This window comes from Poromitra crassiceps (assembly GCF_964638095.1).
Source record: "Poromitra crassiceps genome assembly, chromosome: 26".
NCBI lineage: Eukaryota > Metazoa > Chordata > Actinopteri > Beryciformes > Melamphaidae > Poromitra > Poromitra crassiceps.
Window position 1 is genome coordinate 12,397,240 of NC_139640.1, and position 26,217 is coordinate 12,423,456.

The following is a 26,217-nucleotide window of genomic DNA, read 5'->3' on the forward strand; positions in this document are numbered from 1 at the left end:
CCGTCTAGTCGCTGTTGGGCCTTTTTGACAACAGTGGTGGTGTGGTTGGCCCATGTCAGGTCCTGGTGGATGTTGACTCCCAGGTACTTGAAGCTGTCCACCCTTTCCACCACTGTGCCGTTGATGGTGATTGGGGGGGGGGTGCCCCCCCCCCCCCCCCCCCTCCTGTAGTCTACAATGATCTCCTTGGTCTTGGAGATGTTCAGAGAGAGGTGGTTGTCCTGGCACCATTGTTCCAGGGCCCCCACCTCCTTTCTGTAGGCTGTCTCGTCGCTCCTGGAGATCCGCCCGACGACCGCTGTGTCGTCTGCAAACTTCACGATGGTGTTCGAAGTTTGAGTCGCCACGCAGTCGTGGGTGTAGAGGTCGTATAAGGGTATGTATGTACTGTATTCATGTAATACATATACACATGTCGATTAGATAGTAATCTGAATGAAAAAGAAAAAAAAAGAAAAATGCACATATATATATATATATATATATATATATATATATATATACTGTATACATATATATACTGTATATATATATATACTGTATATATATATATATATATATATATATATATATATATATACTGTATATATATATATATATATACAGTATATATATATATATACAGTATATATATATATATATATATATATATATATACTGTATATATATATATATATATATATACTGTATATATATATATATATATATATATATATATACTGTATATATATATATATACTGTATATATAAAATTCGCATCTCTCATTCTTGTCTCAGGATGAAAGTTGAAATCACAACACCTTCACAAAATAACATCAACCATCACATTGCTTATTTTATTGTAAGCAATGTGGAACATGCTATTTCTTCTGCAAGATTTGAGCAGTGGAAGTGCCTACTGACAGGCTCCAAAATGTGCCCCAGGCCACCAGCCAAATGCTGTTCAAATATCCAAGTGGCTCTGCTTCACTCACTAGCAAAAAAGAAAATAAAAAAGTCATCTATCGAGTGGCTGGTAAAATTGGAAACATTCACTAGCCAGTAGCCATTTGGCCAGTGGACAAAAAAGTCAATTTTGGAGCGTGCACCTGCTGACATGGTGAGCAGTGACAAATCAATGCTGTGCCACACTGTACAGTACAGAGCCATGTTTAGACCTGTTAGTGCTGCGCAGAATCACAGAGGGTTTTAGTGTGACAAATAGCACTGACATCATTCAAAGAGGCTCTGTCTTTCATGGAGGATCCTTTATGCCGTTTATGTTGCTTTTGTCTGACTTAGGTTTGTCACCGTTTGTCTTTGAGCTCTTCAGGAGGTGAAAGAGGAAACAGAAGATATCCATTAAAGCCACTTTTGTGTCTGTCTGGGGATCAGAGAGGAGTCGCCTGTTTTAAAATGAATCCCCAGAGTGCTTGAATAAATCCAAGCTCATGCATATGATGTTTGCCAACATTAGCAGCGCTCCCTCTGATAATATGCCCCCCCCCCCCCCTACTGTTCACACGGAGAATAGGAGAGCCACTGCTGCTTCCTAGTGGCTGAGGAGGATATTAGTCTGGTGAACTTCTAATTGGAGAATATGCTGTACCATGTGACATGTCAAACCTGTTCATAGGATCGTTAATGTGAGCATTCTTCAAATCCATCAATGGATCAATTCATTGTTGTTGAGAGTGAAATGTATTTGTCCATATTTCACGGCGATAAATAAAGTATTCTATCTACTGTATCTATCTATCTATCTATCTATCTATCTATCTATATATCTATATATCTATATATATTCTATCTATCTATCTATCTGTCTGTCTGTCTGTCTGTCTGTCTGTCTACGTACCTCCGTATGTATGTATGTATGTATGTATGTACATACGTACGTACTGTAGGTAGTCACTGTTTGTCATAGGTAGATAGGTACGTATCTATCTATCTATCTACCTACCTATCTATCTATCTATCTATCTATCTATCTATCTATCTATCTATCTGTCTGTGTGTCTGTGTGTCTGTCTGTGTGTCTATCTGTCTACCTATCTATCTATCTATCTACCTACCTACCTATCTATCTATCTACCTACCTACCTACCTATCTATCTACCTATCTACTGTATCTATCTATCTATCTATCTATCTATCTATCTATCTATCTATCTACCTATCTATCTATCTATCTATCTATCTATCTATCTATCTACTGTATCTATCTATCTATCTATCTACCTACCTATCTATCTATCTATCTACCTATCTATCTATCTAACTATCTATCTATCATCCTCCATTAATCAGGCCTGCCTTTGCTGTGTTTCTCCAATGTTCTTCTGATGTGACAGTGATGAAGAGGCCTCCTATGCTGACTTCTATCCCATCATCTCGGGTGACGTGATGTCCGTCAAGGAGATCCTGGACCTCGGCAGCAAGTTCCCGCGCCACAGGACATGGTGAGAGTTCACATCCAGCACAATAGATGGCAAATGGTTTTAGAAATCATCAACCATACTAATGAAATAACACCACAATGTGAAAACATGCTAAAAAAAAATGCTACTTATGGCCGAAATAGGTAAATAGGTATATATATATTTTCTTTGCCTTTTGTGTAATTTATATAAAAACTATTTCAAATAAAAATAGAGAGACTTTTAGGACAACTCGGGTACCAGCAGCATTGTATCTTTTAATTAACCCATTGATACCTGATGCAGCATTTGCGTGTATATCCCTCATTTGTGTGTGTATCCCTTTAAGACTGCGAACCGGTTTGCGATCTTAAAGGGATACACACACAAATGCTGCATCAGGTATCAATGGGCTAAACAAAGTTATTGTACATACTGTATACATTTCAAAAAGGTCAAAATGACCGCCGTGGCCATTCTAGTGTTTAACGGATACAGTAGATCTCCCAGTTGATAACTAAAATAAGCCAGCAAAACCAGTCAAGATTTCAAGAAAACACAGTCAACGTTCTTTCACATAGCAACAGCCAAAGTTCCCACAAACAAATCAGTCACACCACAGGGTAGATTCAAATCACCTTCACAACACTCAGGCACAATGGCCTCTCCAGTCCACCCCCCCCCCCCCCCCCCCCCCCCCCCCGAGTCATCCATGCCAGGCTGCACTCCTCTCTAGAGGACTTCCTTCCTAGATGAGTTGTGCTTGTCATGAAACTCAGTGTGGGACGACTTCATGCCATCAGTAGTCACCTCCACATCCTCTCTCTCGCTCTCCACTTTGAGGAGGAGAGGCTTGAGTCTCACTGGCGTTTTGCCCTGCAGGCTCTGACAGCACAAGAACTTCCTTTTTGGAGGTGATCTTCTACATCAATGGAGAGTCTTAATAAACAAGTGAGATCAGTGTTTCTTTCTTTGCCCTCAGATGTTTGAAATAGGCCAGCTGGAGAATTTGTCGCATCAATTCTCATCTGAAGGATTTAATGAAGCTAAGAAGCCATTGGATGGAATGCTACTGAATAACCTTCAGTACTACTGATGGAGAGGAGGAAAGAACTATCTTCCCCATTAACCAGGGGTGGAAACTTTCTCTTAAAGTCGAACTGAACCCGTATCGTCACGTGCGTCGCAGTCCGTTTCAGACTGAAAACATAATTTGTCTGAGATGACAAGTTGAGAGGCGGGTCATAGCATCATGTCGATGATTTGATTTGACAATTCTGTCGACTGGCTTTGGCATTGGTCAATCATGGCGTGTTCCACCCCCAAATCGAGTGGGATTCAGCATGTTGTCGTGCTACGCAAGTGGGATCCAGGCAGCCAGCTGCTTTGTGCGGAGGGAGCGGACAATCCGATGCATGGGTGCTGCCCGCCCGCCTGGAATCTCCGAGGGCAAACCCCTGACAACCACGCTCTCAAACGCTCTCAAGCGCGTGCCTTTTACGCTATTTCTGTAAATACGATATCCCTGGAATGCGCGTTTTAACGAGCCAGTTACATTTCTTTGCATTCTTAGAGATTATAGTTTTTGTTTTTTGTTCATGTTTCTAACAATTGGCCAAGTTAGTAGTTAGTTTATGGGATAGGAATTCTGCCAGATGACAGGCACTAGGCGCCATTTTCTACTTCATTTGGAAGAGAAAATTATCCTGAAATGAAGATTTGATTGACAGCTGCATGTCGTGATATGATTGGTTGAAATGGGGTAGAAATTTGATAGTACTAGGTGACGTCAGCAAACTGTACATTACTGTTATCAATGAAATCTTGAAAAATAAACTTTTGATGTGAAAAAGTGTGAAAAACTAAAGAAATTAGACTTTTGTGATTTTGTTTGCATACATTATTAAATAGATGCACTGCATACCCAGGTATTTGAACTAAAAGAAAAGAAAAGTCATTTATGAGTTCAGCTCGACTTTAATGTCAGCACAACTAACTATATTGTGTTCCGTTCCAACAAAAAGCTAACAGATGCTGAGCATGTTTGCCCCAAAATAAATGGACAGAATATTGCAAGAGTCAGCTCCACAAAATTCCTGGGGATCCTCATTGATGCATTTTTCAACTTCAAATATCATATTGATGGTCTAACGGAAAAATTGTCGAAATATGTTGGTTTGTTTTTTAAGTTGAGACATTTTCTCCCACTCTCTGCACTTCTTACTGTAAATTACTGTCATGTCATATGGTGCAACACATTTTCAAGTCATCTAAAAAAGCTACAGATTCTCCAAAAGAAAGTCGCAAGCCTTGTCTCCTACCAGACCGCTTTTCCGTCGTTATAACCTTTTGAGGCTTGTAGAGTACAATTACCTCCAGAATGCTAGTATGATGTACCAGGTCGTTCATAAACTAAATCATAAATGATGTAACCTTGTTCCAATCTGCCTTGATGATGTATATGGAACATTCGTTTACTGAAAGTTATGATCATTGTAGCAGTTGGCATGGAGAGGATGTCATAAATCTAAAAACTAATTCCCAGAATGGGGAGGTTTAGGTCACAGAGAATAGGGACACCATGGGAACATGGCATCTTGTGACATGATTTGCTTTACCAAAATCAGGGGGCACCTTGCCCCTGCTGGGATCTAAGCACAGACGCAGGTGTAGGCGTGGCCCAGGCGTGTCCGTGGGCCTCTAGCCTATCATCTCCCTCCCGCAAGTGTCATTTTGCGCTCTGGCGAAGATACCGTCGCTATGTTCCGAGCGTAAACAGAGGTTTGGGTGTTCCCCGTGCCAAAATAGGCGTTCCAGCGCAATGTGTTCGAAAAAAAGGCCTTGGGTGATCTCAATTTTAATGCCACCAAATAGCTGGTCTTAGCGCAAAAAAAAACACCTGAGCGCAGACAGTATTCTCCGCGCAGTGCAGGAAATCCTCGCTTGGATAGGCCTACATTACGCACGGCTCGCGCTTAATGAATGCCACGTTGAGTTTCAACTAACCTACACTGCAGAAAAAAACACACCTTGATTTAAAAATGAGAATTTGTTTGTCATGGTTTTGTGCCAAAAAGCCGGAGTCTGTGTGTAGCGCGGGGAGGGGTGCTTTTAAGTGTTCGGCTAGAGTGCCGGGTCCTGGAGGGGGGTCTGCCCGGAGAAGGTGTGAGCTGGGCCGGGTAGGCAGGCAGGGTGGGTCGGTGCACAGGGTGGGTAGAGGCACTGAGGCAGCGCTGTGCTGTGCGCGGTCCCGCGGATCAAAATCAGTTTCTGGCAGCAAATCACTTTTTGACACAACACCGGCTATAGTATACAGTAACCTCTCTCCCTGCAATTGCACTATGCAACAATAGGTTAACCCGAGTGGACAATTCTGCTATAGGCTATTGAAATAGGCTAGAATTAAAATCTCACACATCCCTACCCTATTAAAGAAACAAATATTTTTAAATGGGTATGTTATAGCCTATATGAGCGAAACGACTAAATAATAGGCTACTAATTACAAAAGCATACATTTTTGTTACGAATCCGAACTGGTTCATCCTCCAATTCTCTCCCCCCTCTCTCTCTCTCTCTCTCTCCCCCTCTCTCTTCTGTCTCTCTCTCTGTCACTCTGCTTGCACTGAGCAAGAAAGAAACTGCTGTCACAGACGTGATGGCGGTGACGCTGTGGCTTTTAAGGGGAGTGATCTCACCTTGTAAATCCTGTTATGGTCATAAACACGCCTATGGAGGTTTGCGCCGAGATGACGTGAAGCTCAGCGGGCCGACACGCCCACAATTAGGGCTTCTTGCGCGGCGCTATTCCGTTGTGAAGATAGGGCCGTATATCTATCTGGAGTCAGTAGCACTTTACACACCGGGGACGTTCAGCTGCAGCTTCTTTCCTGTTCTCCTCCAGAGCCTGATTCCATCCCTGTGGTGTCAGAAAGGATTTGACATCTCTGGCGTTACAGAGACATCCTCATCTCAGCTAAGAATAACACAGATATTATGTTTTCTTCTTCGAGCCGAAAGGAATCAAAGAACTCCCAAAGAAAGAGAACTCTCAAGTGACCGGCAGCGGTGAATAGACGGACAGAGGTCAGAGAGAGTCTTGAAGGAGAAGATGAATAGCATGAGAAGAGAGTTGCCATAGAGTCAAAAGGAGTGCGAAATTACCCCTAAATTACCCCTAAATTACCCCTAAATTAGCGCCTCTCTAAAGACAAAACACATGTGACAGTAATGAGCCTCAGCTGCACCCATGTGCCCCCGCCAACTTGGCATCTCATTAAGTGCCCTCTCCCTTTCCTCAGCCGCTGGCGGGCCGAGCTTCAATTCACCGGCCTTGATTTCTCCCTGTTATTTAAATGCCCCTCGCCTCCTCACCTCTAGCCTGAGCAAGGTCGTATCCCTCCGAAGGGTCATTCCTCCTCGGAAGCGCGATTGTTGAAAAACCTCCTACCCCTCAGAGTTGGATGGTTGGATGTTTTGGGGCGGATGATGGAAATCTGCTATAACGCTGAAGATGATTGAGTCCTCGCAGCCTGGATGAGAGAGGAAGCATGAACTCTCAAGGATCGGCGTACTTCTGGAAGGCGAGTGTGGCACAATTTGTTTTGATTTGCGTCCGTGTGTTTGGCTCCAATTACAGACTAATGTTTGATTCACATAACACACATTCATTTCCACAGTTTGAAACTTTAGACGGTTGCTGTAGCGCCACCATCAGGACTAATTGGCCCTGATGGTTTATTTTCTTGCACTAGGCATCTCGCACGCTAGCTGCGCTCGATTCCACAACGTGGCCTCTCCCGCCCTGCTGTGTGGCCTCACTAGCTATTATGACATCACTGATGATGTCACAAACTGACGATGTCACAACTTCGCATCACTGATGACATCACACTTGCTCTTATGACATCACTGATGATGTCACAATGCCTATGACGTCATCAGTGATGTCACAATGCACAATTGCTCAAGTGACATCACCGATGACATCACTTCTGGGACAAAATTGAAACAGAGAACATTGCCCACATGCTCCCTTTTACAATACTAGGCATCTCGCGTGCTCGATTCCTAGGCTCGCTCTCTGCGTGGCCTCGTGCGCCCTGCAGCTCGTCCAGCTGGCCTCGCCCTGGCATACTTCAGGGATGCTGGATCACGTGTCTTGGAGCTGGCAACATACAGCTGTCCCCACTTCTTTTTTGTGACATCACTGAGCACTGACGATGCCACAGTGGGATTTATGACATCACTGCTGATGTCACAACTGTGTGATCAAAGCCGTGGACGTCGAGGACATCACGCAACCAATAAGCACAGCAGCACTTTGAACTGTCCACACCTGAGAGACGGACGTGGTCCTGTGACAGATTCAGCAGCGGCCCTGCATCTTGTCCTGGTGTGAATGTGCAGTGGCAGAGAGGCTTCGTGTTCCAGCTATAAAAAGGCCGCTCTCAAAACCCATGAACGTGTGCGAGTCTGGTGCTGATGTGAAATGACACGTAGGTGTAAATGGAGCCTCGTCAATGAGCTTTTCAAATGACAAAGTGCCAAATATCGCAAGAAAGACTAGCACGTGTCTCCAAATGGACTTGGACAGACAGAAAAGTTAAAGCGCCAAGAATCAATGTAAAATTGCAGTTTGTTTTCCCACAGATTGGCTGCTATTGTTTGAACCATGTGAGTTGTGTCTGAAGCCCTGTCTCTGTCTCTGGGACAGCCTAATCATAGTGTGCAAAAACAGGATGATTTTCCCTCTGGTCTTGGTTGAAAATATTTCTGAATCTAAACAGTGTGTACCTATTTTTGTGCTGACTGAAATCAAAAGAGATTGTCATCTTAAAGTGTCTTTTGCTTAGCTTTCTGCAGTCTTGGTGCAACGTGTTTTCCCCCCAATTTTTTTTGTTTTATTAATTTGCCACTCAAACAAACATTGCATGCATAGTATTACTTCCTACCATGGTACAACGGTATGTAGCATTTTGCTGTGTATTATATACGTATATGAATGTTGCTATTTTACTGTAAATACGATGCAAATGTAATAGTTTGTAACTCTGCTGGTATTGTTGTTATCTACTGCCCCTGTTAACTAAAACAAAGAAATATAGAATTTAGGATAGGCCTACGCATCTTACCATATGATTCGACACACAATATAGGGTTCACGATTTGATACAATTACCATATTTCGGCCCACCCCTAATATAATTACAATAGAATCCACCATATTTGTCCACTCCACCAGGGAGGTCCTGAAAGAGACCATGGCTGCTGATGACGACGAATACTATATAGACAAGTGGACCATGTTTGGGAATGAGGCTGAGAAGGTGGAGATCGGAGTGATCAAGAACCAGCATCTGATACGCACCCGCATTGACCGCATGGCCCTGCGCAAACAGGTAAGAGTCCAACCCGATCTCCAAAAAATGGTCACAGGAATGACCCATAGCAACATCCAAATTGTTTCTATCTAAACCAGAGGTTATCAACCATCGAGGCAGGGTTTTATTTGAACCAATCACTTATAGACGGTTTTAACTTGACAACAAAAACATTCTAAATTGAACCCCCGCTCACTTCCTGTTGCAGTGTTTGCTATGGACATAAAAGAAAAAAAAAACATTCAAGTGCAGGACTGACCATTCCGTGCAAACCGTCTATACAGCTGAGCGGCGAAAACAAAAGTAACGATGTCCAGTGAATATTTCTGCAGTTTGCCGAATGCTGAGAAAAAGGAAGTGCTGTGGGGTTGCGCTCTGGTGAAAACCGTCTATAGCATGAATACCCATTGAATGCTATGTTATGTATGATCACAACCCCATAAGCTGCTGCAGCACCTAGCTTACCTGTATGTTGAAATGTTATACTGTCCTTCCTGTTGTGCGGTTTATGTCTGTTCTGTGTCTTAAATGTGATCTTTGTTAAATGTCTGCAAATGTCTGACTCTGTGCTTGCAATTCAAATTCCTGTAAAGGGCTAAATAATGAAATCTGAAATCTATGTACTCTTGTTTCTTTTATGCAATTATTTTGCAGCTCGTTTGTTGTTGTAATTTCAGTTTGTTTTGTTTGTTTCTTTTGAAGAGATATGCTTTTATCAGCCCATTGCTTTTCATGTCACCTTCACAATCAATTAATTTCTTTCCCGTTTTATTTTTATTTATTTTTATCATATCTCATAAGTGTAGATAAATGATCTACCGGTATGTTCCAGGCGGAGAAGAAGGCATCGTCCCATTTGAAATACCTGGAGGACCTGAGTCGGAAGGCTCCAGACTTCCCGATCCCGCTGAGAGCACACACTGTGTGGGAGGGCATGACGGTCAAACTGTCCTGTACCGTCCAGGGCTGTCCAGACCCAAAGGTCACCTGGTAAGAAGTTCTCTCTCCTCCTGCACTCCATTCTCATGACTCCCATTGACCTGCCGCCATTAATCTTACACTATTTTATATACTGTAAAATGCAGTCTCTGAGGTCATAGCGCAGGCTGGTGTCATTTTAATTTAGTCTCTCACTGCGTTGGGAGTGGATTGGAGCAAAAAAAGCATTAACTTTTCCAAGATTGACAGTTTCAGGGAACTAAAACTATATAATATGCACTCCTGCTGTATAGCATGAACTTTTGATCACTAATTCATGATGCCTCATCCATAATGCACTAAAATACTGAATTTGTCCTACGTTCCGTAGAGGTATGGAGGTGTGAGAGGTATAGAGGTAGGTAAGGTTCTACACCTAACTGTGGCAGGGGTTGAATATGAGCGGTTTGCGAGAGCCCACGACACCAGTGCTGAACTCTGAGTTGAATATAGGCCCCTATATTAACCTGGAATCACCTGTGTTCATTCAGGCAATGCGGCAAAATGTAGACCTTGATACTTGAGCTGCTAAGAGACTCGCTGATGAAAAGAGAACGTGTTCAGTATTCATGAACCTAAGCCAAGATCCCGATAACCGGCAGCGCGTGGATTTAACCGTCCCAGCTGAGACCCATCCAGCCGGACCAGCTTCAAGAGGCCTTCGACGATACTGATCTCACGGAGTCACGACGGAGTGAGAGATCAAAGGCCCTCGTCGTAATAGACGAGCTAACTGTTGATTGGTGAAAGGTGTGCGTTAGTCATTTGTGGGCAGCAGCACAGAACACCCAAGTGCTACTTTGATATTCGTATCTCTGTTCAACTCACTCATTTCAGGTACAAGGATGGCGCGCCCCTGAATGTGTCTCTCCAACCGTGGAATTATGGTCTGCGGCAGACGTTTGGCCTTAACTCGCTGGAGATCAGAAGGTAGGTCGGTGGAGTTAAATCCCAGATCTAAGGTCTTTGCACACAGAGTCCCAATTGTTCACTGCGGTTTTTTAATCCATCATCCGGAAAAAAACGTCACGCACAGATACCTTGCACACTGAGTCCGATGCGTTAATTATCCAATATTCGTTGTGAATTTTCGCAACGAAGAAAACTACCGCGATCATATTGATCCAGAACAGCGGCTGGCAGTGTGTCTTGTGTGGCTCTCTTTCTCTTTCTCTTTCTCTTTCTCTTTCTCTCACACACACACACACACTCACACTCACACTCACACACACACACACACACACACACACACACACACACACACACACACACACACACACACACACACACACACACACACACACACACACACACACACACCGCGTCCCGCATTCCAAGCTGGTCTGCAATCACCCGGCACATTCTGTCTTTTAATTCCCAATCTGTGTATTCCTGCTTTGTCATAAAATGCTTTGTGCTGCAGGGAGACGAAGTGAGTTAACTTCTCAGACGCCATTTTTCATTGTGAATAGCAACACTACTACGGTGGCTCTGGGTGGTCAAACAACTGTCAAAACGCTTTTCATGGATGCGGAAAAACGCAGAAAATCGAACCTCGTCCGGAAAATTAAATGACGGACGTAATTGTCGGACTCGGTGTGTCAATGATGACACAAATGAGGTTGTATTCGTTTTATTCGTGCGTCAATTTCGGACGGAAAAACGGACTCTGTGTGCAAAGTCTTTAAGGCTGGGAACATTTGGGCAGTGGAAGTGAATCAGAAAACCATCAGCAGCCATCCTCCAGATGTAACTGTGATGAATGTGAAGCTGGGGTCAGAAACATCACCCTTGATAAACAAAGGTAAAAAAATGGGAGTGAGATTGAGAAATGTGAAAAAATGAAAAACGGATTAATTTTACTCGCTGTTGGTCAGGAACGTCAATTAGAATGCAGAGAATGCAGAGAAGTGGTTGAACGTCAATCATTGTTGACGGGTCCTGGGGTGAACCACCAAAAAGCCTTCTCCCTTTCTTCCTTTGGTCCTTTGAGTTGGATGGGGGATGATTGACTATTCAACAGAGCACAGACTGGTGCAGTAGGCCAGGGGGGCTGTACGTTAACGATGTTGCACATAGCACTGCTGCTACCAGAGGTTGATAGTTTTGTAACACAGTCCATAAAATTATAGCACGCGTATAAAATGCATGTTACCATCTGTAAAAACAACCACAAGTGGTGCAGTTCATCACTTAAACAGGTCTCTGAGTGGTATTTCACCATCTCTAAAAACAACCATAAGTACTTCATCACATAAACAGGTCTGTGCCTGGCAAAGCACAGTGACGTCGCATACAGGGCACACAAAATCCAAACCCGAACAAGAAATGGGTTTCAAAACAATTCATTCATAGCACAGAGCGATTTTTTCGTAGCTCTCTACAGCTCTGTAGGCTACTGCTCAATCTGCTGCCGCCTTCTACAGATACATAATGTAACGTCCTACTTCCTGCAGGTGCTGTCTTGAAGATGCTGGCGAGTATAAAGTGATAGCCACGAGCCCCCTGGGTGAAGCTACCACGTTCGGGACATTGGTGGTGAACTGTGAGTAATTGCTTGTTTCATGCTGTATATTCTCCCTCCCGCTCCCCGTTCCCCCCCTGCTGGAAATTCATTATAGATGATAACAGATGGCTTACGACATAACTTCCCCTCCCAGGGCTGTTAGTCTCCAGCTTGAGTTTGGTTTAAAAAACAATTGTCTCAGTCGCTCATATGCCTACCTGCTATCGACGGCCATTTTGAACTTGTGTCACACTCGTGGAATAGATCTCTCCTTTAAAAAAAGAAGGCATGTAGAGTATGGCGTTACTTCGTTACACACAGGTGACTTTTTTCCCTGTGCGATTAATTCACAAGTGAAGAATATTTTCTAACCTATATAGGCCTACAGACAATGCAACCGTGTATATCCACGGCGAAGTTTCGCTGAGCGATATATTTCGGCTTTTATTTTTTCGGACCAAGGTCGATTTTTCAGAAATTTGCTTCCGACCTGTACACATCTGTTGCTGTGATTGACAGGTGGGTCAAAATCTGCCTCGCAAAGTTCTTACTGTATAGTCTCATTGCTCTTGGTGGGTGATGCCCTTAAAGTCGAAATGAACCCAACGAAATGCAAGTAGCGCGAGGGTCGGAGACGTTTCAGAGGCTGAAAACAAATCTTGTCTTGATGACAGGGTTGAGAGGCGGACCATATAGCGTGTCGATGATTTGATTTGACAATTCTGGGGACTGGCTTTGGCATTGGCCAATCCTGGCGTGTTCCGCCCCCAAATCGAGTGGGATTCAGCGTGGAATTCAGAATGACCTAGCAATCTTGGGAACAGCAACAACTGTTTAAATTTAGCAGTGATGTTAGAAAGTTAGCTACTACTAGCTACCCAGACTATAGATTGTAAGTAGATAGCTATTAGTGCCCAAATATTACCTTAAATGTGAAACTATATATCACCCGAGTGTAGCCAAACCTAATTTCAAAATGGCCGCTGTGTGAACAAGATCCATTGACTTGACTTGTTCCTTCCCATTTATTCCTTCTTTCTTTTTCTTTTTCAAAGATAGGTTTTTCTCAACCTTTGTTTATTCTCTCCAGAGGTACAAAGAAAAAGTGATTGCACCTAGGTGTAAGGGTTTGGTGCTCAAACTGCAATGCATTGATTAGTTATGGCCAGTTAGCCAACCTCAGGGTTGTGTTTTATCTGCTTTTCAGTATATTTGTATACCAGGGGTGGCCAAACTTTTTTGGTTGTGGGCCACATACAGAAAAATATAAGGAGTCGCGGGCCAAACAATATTAAACGCGTCAGTTTTCGCGGCTAAAAAATTGGACCAGAAAACCCTTGTGCCATCAAAAATGTAATTTCTACCTAAATAAATATATGACACATAGTTTATTGATGCGCTCACCTATTACAATGGGTATTTCTGTATGTTATAAAATTTTATTTTCCTGTGCCAACAGGTTAAGACAGAGATAATTTAACATAACATTAGTATTAACACCTTAAGTGCCATAGCCGAAATAATTCGTCTTACATAATCCAACGCTTGAGTGCCAGAGCCGAAATAACTCGTCTTACATGTTTTTTTGACGGTGGGACATCAATCAACCCCTTTTACATCTTCGAGATAACTATTGGAGCAAGAGCATGTGTGTAATCTATTTTACCGACCACTAAGTGGCGACAGAGACAGAGAGAAGCCACAGCCACGGACCAAAAGCAGCCGCGGACCAAAAGCAGCCGCCTCCCGCGGAAATGGCTTGGCGATTTTACAGTCAGAAGCCCGGAGACACACACACAGAACGGACAGAGATCCCCTCCCCCCAGAGCCGCGGAGCAACGCGCGAACACACACACACACACACACACACACACACACACACACACACACACACACACACCGCGGGAGCAAGCCATTCAAGGAAATGGCGAGGCGATTTTACAGTAATCCATTTCAGACTCGTCCCCGCACGCAGGCAAGCAGGCAGGCAGGCACGCAGACAGGCAGGCAGGCAGCAGCAACGCGCTTCTGACACGCCCGCTGTTAGAGCCAGGAGGAAGGAGGAGAAGACACACGGAGGGAGGAGTTTGAATGAGAGGGGTGTTTCCTGTTGTTATGGAGGAAATTACTGTTCAAAACTATTGTTTAGAATGTCTGACGGTCTTACTGATGCCAAAAATGAATGGTTAAAGTGACTGTTTCACAAAAAGCCATTTATCTCTGAATAAATTTCCAGACGCTGAAACCATGCTGTACTCAACGGCTAATATCTACATAACTACTAACTCTGCAAACTAACTCTTTTAGACAGAGAAAGCACACATTCTATTAGTTATTTTTAGATGATTGGTGTTCATGAATTCTTAACAGAAAAGAATCCTCGGCTGTTCTAAAATGAGCCAGAATCGTCAAAAACACCCCTGGCACAACTTACCTACAGGAATGAAAACATGGCTGGCACTCAATGTGTTAAACATTAATTCAGTATATATATATATTTTTTTAATAAATAGACCAGGTCAGGGTGCCCAAGTATAACCCATTTTCAATGGTTTTAAATTGAAAAAAACGAAATGGGGGGAATCCGTTTTTTTGTTTTTGTTTTTCAGTTTCTTTTTCTTAATGTTTTTGTTTTTCCGTTTTTTCCCCCGTTTTCGTTTTCGTTTTAAACTTTGAAACAGGAAAAAAAAAAAAAAAAATCTTTCTAAATTCATGGCGGGCCACTTAAAAACGGGCAGCGGGCCGCAGTTGGCCCGCGGGCCGTAGTTTACCAGATTTACCAGATGTATGCCCTAGTATGAACACCTTAATGTACGCAGATGACGCAGTAATCTTCACTCCATCCAAAACTATGGAAGAAGCCTCTAACACCCTCTCTGTAGCCATGACTCAAATTCAGGTCTGGCTCGAAAAATCTTATCTTGCATTAAACACCAAAAAAACAGTGGCTATGGCTTTCTCGAAAAAACCCATCTTAAACCCACATCTTAACATCCTTGTGGGAGGGGTGGAGATAGAAACTGTGGATGAATTTAAGTATCTTGGGCTCACTTTGGACTCCACACTCTCTTTCAAGAGTCATATTAAAAGGGTATCGAACACTCTTAAAATTCAATCTCTGCAATTTTAGGCAGATTAGAGCATCTTTGACTGACAGTGCGGCCCTAACCTTTCTTCACTCAATGATTTTTGCACATATAGACTACTGCCTCACGAGCTGGTCCTTCTCAGGAGCAACCACCTTGAAGTCCATCGAGTCTCTATATAAAAAGGCCCTGAAAATTTTGGATAAGAAACCTATATCTTACCACCATTGCAATATACTTCTAAAGTTTAAGCTCCTCAGCTTCGACAATTATAGAAAATTTAAAATTGCTTGTATGATTTATAAGGTTCTTCATGGGCTAGCACCACCTCCTTTAGAATGCTTTATCAAACGGAGAGCTACCCAGAACATCACGCGAAGCTCGTCGAGAGGCGACTGTGAACTACCTCTGAGACGGTCCTCTATCGGACAAAATGTTTTGTCCTATGGGGGCAGCAAACTATGGAATAGCCTACCAATGTCAGTCAGAGAGAGTAGCAGCTTTCACACCTTTAAGGGGCTGTTAAAGTCATGGCTCAGATCAAATCAAACCTGCGATCACATTTAAACCTTTTGTTTTATGTGTTGTTTTTGTATGTCCTTGAAAGTCCTGTGTCCACCTTGGTTAATATCCCTAATGTTCCCTGTTTTTGTTTCATTTGTGTTGTGTTGTTTGTGTTTACCCTATGTGTATGTATGTGTCATTTACATTGCTGTATGTGTATGAATGCCCTACGTATGCACTAATTTTCTTATTTCTTCTTTTAAACTTTTCTGTACCTCACCTGTCGAGGGACTGCGGATGGAAATTAGCTAAGGCTATAATCCGGCACATTTACATGAAAATGTTCATTAATGTTGCACTGTCCCTGAAATAAATAAATAAATAAATAAATAAATAAATAAATAAATAAAGTTTGGCCACCCCTGTTGTATACCAATGATTGTCGCAGCCGCTATGCTGACAGATTTATTATCAAGTATGCTGACGATTCTATTAGCATACTTAAAATGGTCGACAAATTACTCAATGGTTCTGATAAAGAGCTGATGAAGCACTTTGTGAAACGCGTTGTTCGCCTTGTTTCTTGTTTTTAATGTAGCCTATAAGTTAATAAAATGTCTATTTTCCTACCCTGGTGTGCGCTGGAGAACTTCTTTTTTATATATATATATATATATATATATATATATATATATATATATATATATATATATATATATACTTTATGATTTAATTCCTTTTGGAGCAAATGTTGGTTTTACAAATCTAACCTTGAGGCTTTACGCTACGTTGTTTACTGGTATAGTGTGGGTAGCGCAGCGCAGCCTGTAACGTTCCATTTAATATAGCTTAGTGGTAACGTTAGCCTAGCTGCCTAGTCTCGTCTCTGTTAACTATATCCTTACAACAGCTAAGAAAGGAGCTTGTGAAGAACGAACATCCCCACAGTCAAACCTCTGTTTATGTGACGCTAACGGCTAACCCGTTAGCGATTAGCTCATGGTTGGTGCTTGCGTACTAGGCCCCATCTGACCCGGGACGGGAGTTAATGTTATAAAACACATTTCCTGGCAGTTGGACAACCTGGTAAGTTCTGAAAATATGTGTATATTATTGTGTTATTCCAGCTATCGTTATCGGTTGTTAAGTTATAGTAATATTAAGCCGATAAATAATGAAAAACAGCCGACTAGCGAAAGCGGCTAACGCTATTGCTAACGTAGCTGGAGTAACTACTAAAACACATTTTCTGAACTTACTTCAGTCCCCAACCAACGTTAATTCCTCGCGCACCTTTCTCAAAACAATGTTCTTTTTATTGCGGTCCATTGATATGTCTGGTAGCCAGCACAGCCAACCCATGAGCCACCCCGACCTCCAGGGAGCCACTACCCGTGCTAAGAGCCTCTGTCCCGGGCCCACACACCCAGCAGAGCCACCCCGACCTCCAGGCAGCGTTAGATAAAAGACATAACAGATGAAGCCGTGTGTCTTGTCTATGACGATAGATCTACAATGTGAAGAGCCTGTCCAGCCAATGACGGCTTGAGACTGGCTGCCACAGCTGTCAATCACCCATTTTTATCCCTTTTTATATGTCAAATAACTACTTAAAAACAAACTGATCAGAAAAATGACCACTTGCACAGGCATTAGCATGATAATGACTATCTAAAATGATACAAACCACCTTTGGAAAAAAATTATCTGACGTTTACTGTGAATATTTCGGTTGTGATTTTCCCATCCACTAACATGGTGAGGCGGCCCTTGTGACTTAATACTGGATTCAGCCGCCAGGGCGGCGATCTGACATGCAGCGGCTTCACTAAACGGGACCTCAAGTGGCGTCCATCTTTATTTATGTCGATGGTGCCAGCATTTGCATCTTTCATTTTTTGGCATTTCATCTTTTCTGCCTTGATCCTTACTGGTGATAGGTGCTTCATGTGCTTGCGGAACCAAATTGTCCTTTTGCCATTGAGCAATAATGGCATTGTTCGCTTCTTTTACTTTCAGGCATTTACCGGTGTTTGTGACTTCATCACTCAGAGCCTCTGCTCTTTTCAGCATGTCTTCAAACGTTATGCTTCTCATTTCTGCTTCGCCTTATTTTGCCCTCTAAATACTTGTCTTCTTTACCCAACCCACTTGCTCTTTCGAGACTTGCAATGGTTATTTTCAGATAGGGTTCCTGCTAAAATGTCTACTGGCTGCCAAGCCGAACGACAAACTCGTAAGTTCCTTTGACTTTCCACTCAGAATTAATATTCAAAAGTAGCAAAGGTTCTGGCAGTTTTATAGACATCCGCTAATTGTCAGTGAGAAAACCACCCTTCCCCAAAGCAGTTACACTCTACAGTGGCTGCACTTATCTCAAGTGTGCTTGAGTTTTGTGCTAAGAGTAGACAACTTCGTGTGCAGTTGTTTCCTCAAACACCTCTGTAGTTATACATTTCTAATATTTTTATTTATCTAGACTTGAAGGAGTGGCTCAGTGGCGGTAAACCATTTCCACTCCTCCCCGCTCAAGCTTGAGACGGTTAAACTACACTCAGTTTACCCTATATGGAGCTCAATTGTCTCTGACCTGTACCCTACACATTTTCACCATTTATCAATCAAGATATACTTACTTGGTAATTCCAGGCACTCACCCTAAATGTTCTAGTTCTAGCCCTAGACGCTTTATATAAAAAAACATGCATCTTACCTTGTTGTTTTTAGGCCGGCCTGGTGAGGGTCTGCAATTCCAAGCGAGCGTCCGGCCCGCTACGGCCGCTCTACTCCTGATGTGTCGAGGTCCACTCTCCGTGGTCGTGGTGGGGGGGTGTTAAATCAGTGTGTGTGCCTGTGTGCGTGAGGGGCACAGTCCATTTGCGATCCTGACTGCCTGAGGAAAGAAACTATTCAGCATCCTGCTGGATCTAGCACGGAAAACAGTCCATAGGAAGGGTGGTGAGGGTCCCTTATAATGCTGGTGGCTCTGCAACGCAGGGAGCATTACGCACAGGTGAGGTAGCCTATCCAGCCTGTTCTAACTGGACTGCGTTTCCATATTAATATTATATATACATATAATATATATATATATATATATATATATATATATATATATATATATATGAGGCTTGAAGTGTCTCATTAAGGTTCTCACCATCGAATTGATCTACAAAGAGGTGGCACCTTGTTACTGCTGGACCCTGTGCGATACAGTGGCTGCACTTATCTCAAGTGTGCTTGAGTTTTGTGCTAAGAGTAGACAACTTTGTGTGCAGTTGTTTCCTCAAACACCTCTGTAGTTATACATTTCTAATATTTGTTATTGATCTAGACTTGAAGGAGTGTCTCAGTATTCTGCTCCACCACGACCGGTCGTTGATCTTAAGCACAATACTGCTACACTTTATATTAAAAAAGGTGCGTCTTACCTTGTTTTTAGGCCGGCCTGGTGAGTGTCTGCAATTCCAAGCGAGCGTCCGGCCCGCTACGGCCGCTCTACTCCTGATGTGTCGCGGTCCACTCTCCGGTCCACACTCCGGTCCACTCTCCGGTCCACTCTCCGGTCCACACTCCGGTCCACACTCCGGTCCACACTCCCATCCACGTCGGGTGTCACCAATTTGATCGGGTTTTTAATATCTGAGTGCTCCGATTATACAGTCCACCTAGAAGGAAAAGAAAGAGCCCATTATATAGGATATTGTCAGCCAGCAGTGGCTCCAAAATCAGCTGTATCGGACACATTAGAAGGTGGGAACTAGGTTCCACACCGTGGTGTAAACCAGAACTGCCAATTGGAACAGCAAGTATGGTGGGAATACACCCCACCAGGAGGGGAAGAACCCCAATACTGTCCAGGGGAGAGACCCAAACGCCCTGGCTTGCTAATAGAATGGACAATGGGGGAGGGAGTGGGAGACAGAGCGCCCAAAAATTGTGACACCACATTTTGAGGTGTCAAAGGAGGGATTATTGATATTCACAGGACAGCCCATATTTCTAATCAATATTGTTTAGGAGTTTGAAGATGTTTTGTGGAGGATACCTGAAGGTTGACCTAGCAGATAGGTCATTGATGAAGAGTGTGTATGTGTATAACTGTAATATACTCTCATGAACATTCTTATGCAATGTAACTCCATTGCTCATGGGCACATGGGCGTACATAGCAACTCCATTGCTCATGGGCACATGGCAACATGTAAATATCTATACTAATCATATGGGCCATAAGCGAACATCTATAATCACTCTATTGATTAGAAATATGGGCTGTCCTCTAAATATCAATAGATGTGACGTGCATAAACGGGGCTTTGCCAGGTTTGATTTGTCTAATTTCTCTCTCTATCTCTTATCCCCTCCATCTGTCCCTCACCCTGGCTGCCTCCCTCTCGTCCCTCTCCACCGCTCTGTGAGTCAGCGTATCAAGGAGCTGTGGCTGGTTCAGAGCGCTCACCGACCCCCGGTAAGTTTCACGCCGACGGCGAATGAAAAGTGTCGCCTTTCATTTTCTCCCGCCCTTTGAAGTTGTCCTCTCCTCCAGTGAAAGGAGAGTGGCTTTGAAGGCAGTGGCACAGCTCTCTGGGTGCTGCTCTGAGTGAGTGTGCACCCAGGGAGTGTTGTTGATGGTTTCTGTGCGTCACGGCAGGAGTTTGTGTTTCTGTGCATGCATAGATGGGTGTACATAAGACTATGTTGCGGGACAGCTGCAGTACTTAGTGAATTAGTACCAATATGGGCAAGTTACTTGGGAAATGTAATTAGTTACTAGCCGCTTTCACACACGGATCGCGCCAAATTGCAGTTCAGAAGGCCCGCAAAGCCGGCAGCCTCGCCACAGAAATTGCTTTCACACACAGCCAAGCAGCACCGCCCCATTCCCGTCCTGGGGTGTGCTTTCAGGTGATATCCACCCCTCCCGGATTGAAAGGCGAGCGGAGGCATTTCCACCCAGCTCCTCCTAGCCCAAATGAATATTTTCATAGGTTAGTGTAGCCTAGGCTACTGTATGATGAACGAATTCATTCAACAACCAAACATCGCCGATGTACGCCAGCCAACGAGGAGCAGCTGCGGTCGTTAAGGATCAAAGTGATAAAACAGGAAAGTGTTGTCCACATGCAGCATGGTAACAAGGCTTTCAATATTCATCTGATCGACTTTATGGATCACAGAGGCACCATCATGTAGCCTATTAGGTACAAGGCTAATTCTGATCTTTTGGTTCCAGTTTTTTGTAAAGCAAATTATTCCCATGAAGTAGCCTTATTAGCGTCCGTTCTGAAAGACCACGCCGGCATATCAAACAGCTGCAGTCTGCATAACGTTCATCGGGGGAATAGTATAGGCTATAAATGCATACTACTATAACGTTAGTAGTTTTTGTAAGGGAATGCACAACTGGCTAGACAGATTGCAGTTCTGGAGCTGGTTTCCAGAGGGAATATCCTCAGACCAACTCGCCACAGACAGCTATACGTCCTTAATTTCACCTACTAATGTCAACATTGTTTGAGCATAAAGCCTAACCTACTTGCTAGGCACGGAGCATTCCTCCTGGCCGCATTTTTTTACTTTCACTTGTGCCTTTCTTGCTGCATGAGTCCCCTGTATTTGTTTTTATGAATGAGTTTAGCCACCTTTTTCATTGTTTGCCGGTATATCACCACTGGGGGCACGGTGGCTCAGTGGTAGAGCTGTCGCCTCACAGTCAGAAGGTCCTGAGTTCGATTCTCGCCTGGGACACTGTGGGCGCTGTGGTTGTGTTCCCCCCCATATCTTCAGTGCCTACTGCCCAGCTGGGGTATCTCGTCGTAAGGGCCTTTCTCTCTGTGTGGAGTTTGCATGTTCTCCCCGTGCTCCCCCAGGGGGTTCCTCCGTATATAACCCCCCCACTAAAAACATGCAGAAGATCAGATCGTCATCGTCATCCGACCAGTGACGACAACACCCGAAGTTGGTCCCCGGGCGCTGTACGAGAAAGCGACCACTGCTCCTGGCCTGCCCCCCGGAGGAAAGGACATGCCTGGATGGGTTAAATGCAGAGGACACTTTTCACCGGCCACCGTCAGCATGAGTGTGTTGTGGCCGCATGCATGTGTTGTAGTGTTCGTGTGACAATAAAAGACGGGGCTTGTCCCGTTACGAGAGTGAAATGCCGCACAAGTGCCAGCCAGTATCTAGAAACATCCCCCACATGGCCAGAAATTAAATGGCAATCATTTTGAATCAAGCTTTATCAGCGTGTAATACTATCAGGGCCGGCTTGCTGCCATTTTCATGCAGCTGATACTTGATTATCTCAGGAGGAGCGTCGCAAAAGAGCAGATGATATTTTCCAACATGAAACACAAAGAGCAACTGTGGCGGATTTATCATCATCAACACGGGTGATCGAGAAGGAAAGATCTAAACGGTACGTTTTGTTCAAGCGATACCCCGTCTAGGGATGCACCGATCCACTTTTTTCACTTCCGATCCGATTCTGATACCTGAATTTGGATATCTGCCGATACCGATATTATGCCGATACCAATATTTTTCTTGAACATACAGTATAGGCAAAGATTTGGCCAATTAAAGTTTTTTTTTTTAAATATACCTTGCAAAAAGCAGACAAAATTAAGAAAATATACAAGGCGAAGAAGGATACTATTATACATTATTACACAAATTACGGCCAGCTGTGTGCTGGAATTGCAAAAAAAAAAAAGAAAAAAAAAAAGAAAATCCAATTCCGATCCGATCCGATCCGTGAATTAGTGCCATATCGGCACCCGATACCGATATTGGATCGGATCGGCCCCATCCCTAACCCCGTCCCTGTGATTGCCTGGCCTGCTCATTAGAATGACATCGTAATAGAAGCGACGCGTCACTGCCCCTCAGATTCATCTCTGAGAAATAGGATTTGTCACAAAGGCCTTGTAGCAAAACATAGCTTTCACACATCACAAATTGCATCGCTTCAGTGTTTTGTCAAGCGTGAAAATGGTAGCTGAAGGTAGGCCTATAGCTTGTCAGGAGCGGTGTCTACTTTCAAAAAGATTGTCACATCGACTTCGGCTTTTCTGCTGTCCTCAATCGCATTTCTCTCTCGTTTTCATCTGTGTTTATTTTATTTATTTTTCCCTCCCGGGGATTTCTCTCTCCTGTCCTTTATGGGCTCTCTGCGCTCCCTGAGATGGAGCAGGGGGACTTTTTCCATTACGCCTGCGTGCCAGTCGCCGCCAAGAGCCGCTTTCTCCTTAATGAAGGAGCCCTGGTTTGCTTTGTTCATTTTCGCTCTCTGCACCACAAGTGAGAGAGAGCGAGGAGAAGGAAAGCTTCTTACTTCTGGCTTGCTGGGAATAATGAGAAATGGATTTCACCGCAGCGTAACTGTACACGACACTATAGAGACGTGGCAGCCATCTTGGTCGGGAAGGATTAACGACGTGAGGAGATGGTTGCAGGAGGAGCTCTCGTATGATATTGTCTGCTGTCAGTGGAGCTCTTCTCTTTCTCTTTCTCCTCTTCCTTATTCTTCTCCTGCTTTACCTGTCACACTCCAGAAGGAGGCCTGTACACATGCTGTGTCACTCTACAAACATGTATTACTGTCTGAATAATAATAATAGCCTAATAATAATAATAATAATAATAATAAATATAGCCACAAGTGGCGATGACGGGGGCCAAGCATGTGTGTAGTGGTCAGTCAGGGTGTTTTGGTCACTAAGGGTGTTGTGGTCACTAAGGGTGTTGGGGTCAGTCAGGGTGTTGTGGTCACTAAGGGTGTTGTGGTCACTAAGGGTGTTGGGGTCAGTCAGGGTGTTGGGGTCACTAAGGGTGTTGTGGTCAGTCAGGGTGTTGTGGTCACTAAGGGTGTTGTGGTCACTAAGGGTGTTGGGGTCAGTCAGGGTGTTGGGGTCACTAAGGGTGTTGTGGTCAGTCAGGGTGTTGTGGTCACTAAGGGTGTTGTGGTCACTAAGGGTGTTGGGGTCAGTCAGGGTGTTGTGGTCACTAAGGGTGTTGTGGTCAGTCAGGGTGTTGTGGTCAGTCAGGGTGTTGTGGTCACTAAGGGCGTTGTGGTCAGCCAGCGCTAGGGGGTTGTGGTCAGTCAGGGTGTTGTGGTCAGTCAGGGTGTTGTGGTCAGTAAGGCGTTGTGGTCAGTAAGGGCGTAGGCGTAGGAGCCCCCCCTAGATACCCCCTAGTCGGAGTACTATTACCTTCCTGGTGGTGCAACCCCTGTTTGGAAAGCCTAGAATCGCCTATGGTTTTTGGCTGTGTGAGATTATGTGCAAAATAAATCAGCATTGTTTTTCCATGGAGTGTCCCTTTAAGGCCAAAACTCTTGACATCTCTTAGTTGGCATTAATTAAACACACAAGAATAGGAATACATTTCAAATCACATCAACACATTACTGTCACTTAAAATTACCTTCATAGCGGCCCTTTACATAAAAATGAAAATATATTTCAGATTGTGTAAACCTCCCTTTAGACTCCCCGTTATCGCTTTCGGAGGTTTCATTCAACAGGTTTCAAATATAAGATTTTTAAGGTTGAATTGGATGTTGAAAATGAGCATTCCACTATAAACACTTAACACTGTGTATCTGGTTGTTGTGCATATATGTATGTTACATCTCCAATGCTCTGTGATGTCCATATGAAATAAACTTAACCTTATGTTAGCTCATTGAGTGCCAATGACGTCTAAAGACGTCAATTCAAATAGTAACGTAGAGTGCCAATGACGTCTAAAGATGTCAATTGCGTTGTTTGACGGTGGGATGTGGATCAAAGCCTGATGCATCTCCTGTAAAAATATGGTGGATGTTGAAGGTGTATAAGCTATTTTACGGACCCATTAGGTGGCGACAGTGCTCTCCAGATTAGAGAAAGGTGAGGAAAAACAGCAGAAGAAGCCCCGTGATGAAACGGAAACCGATGCATGCTGGAGCCAGAGCCGTATAGATTGCTCTGGCTGGAGCTAACGTTAGCTGCGAACAGCAGTCAATCCGCTCCCACAACTGAGCCCCTCTGTCTCTGCTGCATAGTTTCTCCACACGATTAGCCGCCAGAAAAGCAGCACCCGACACCGAAAAGCCAAACCATTCACAGCAGTCCGGTTTGGCTTTTCGGTGTCGCGCTGGGAGCCGGCGCACAAAAACGGCGGAGCGCTCCGAAAATAGACGCTGGGTGCGTTAGTCTGTGTGTTAGTGTGGGGATGAGTTTCTCCCAGCTCTGGCATGCAGGCTGTGTGTTAGTGTGGGGGTGAGTTTCTCCCAGCTCCAGCATGCAAGCTGTGTGTTAGTGTGGGGATGAGTTTATCCCAGCTCCAGCAGGAAGAGATTCGTCGCCTGACGCAGGTAGCAGAGATTCGAGCAGAGCCACCAGAGACACTCCCACGGAGGAGGAGTTTGCAGTTGAGGGGAGTGGGGCACGCAGGGCACCACACAACTACACCACATCACTACATCAGAAAATATTAGCTTCAGAGTCAGTGATGTGCTTGAAATGCTTCATTTCACAAAAGGCTCATTATCTCAGCTTCTAGTTTGAAACGTCTGTTTTTGGTGAAATCAACCTATCTTCTACTGCTGAGAACTAAAGAACGGAAAATGATATCAATAAACTTTTTTTTGCTGATGATACAAGAGAGTCTCATTGTTCTTTGGGCGTGTTCGGTGTTTACATAGTAATATCACACAATATTCTGTGGGTCTTGAGAAATCACTGAAAACGCTCTGAAAGGGCTGGCACTGGGAGCATCCGTTTTCCAGAAATGGCTGGCACTCAATGAGTTAAAACACTTTTCCCCTACACCACCACCTCCATTCATCTGATTGACTGATCCAGTGCACCTGGTACAGCTAGCTTCGTGCTTGGACCCCTAATAATAATAATATTATATCTATATTTTTTTTCCTCCCTCCACCTTAGCCTTGGTGCTGGAGCAGGATGCCCAGTTTGGCGACACCTTCCCCCCGACCTGGGTGAAGGAGGGGGAGAGCCTCACCCTGCAGTGTGGCTTCTCCTCGGCCCTGCTGCCGTTCCAGCAGGACCTCAGCTGGTTCAGAGATGGTGAGTAGAGGAGGAGGAGACTGTGTAGATACTGTGTACCTGCGGTGTTGAGGAGTTAGCTCCTTATAGGGCTGGCTATTGGCAAGGATCTCACGATACGATACGTATCACGATACTTGGGTCACGATATGATTGTATCACGATATATTGCGATGGGATACATATTGCGATATATTGCGATATTCTACAGAATTTACTCAAAATTAAATAATAGAGCTAAAGATACAACACACTGTGTATCACCCAGGTAGTGTAATAATATGTGTTGAGTGTTACTGAACG

General features: G+C 44.0%; 1 protein-coding gene across 1 annotated transcript in view; it reads left to right on the forward strand.

Moving 5' to 3' along the window:
* myom3 (myomesin 3) overlaps positions 1-26,217 on the forward strand; it is a gene marked incomplete at its 3' end in the record, with an annotated part of 150,681 nt that overhangs the window by 13,901 nt on the left and 110,563 nt on the right. Inside the window, exons 3-9 of the mRNA XM_083661503.1 lie at positions 2,334-2,441; positions 8,644-8,800; positions 9,615-9,772; positions 10,598-10,690; positions 12,217-12,305; positions 20,283-20,327; positions 25,795-25,935. Coding sequence (XP_083517629.1) covers positions 2,334-2,441; positions 8,644-8,800; positions 9,615-9,772; positions 10,598-10,690; positions 12,217-12,305; positions 20,283-20,327; positions 25,795-25,935 — 791 coding nt within the window. The remainder of the gene's footprint in view (positions 1-2,333; positions 2,442-8,643; positions 8,801-9,614; positions 9,773-10,597; positions 10,691-12,216; positions 12,306-20,282; positions 20,328-25,794; positions 25,936-26,217) is intronic.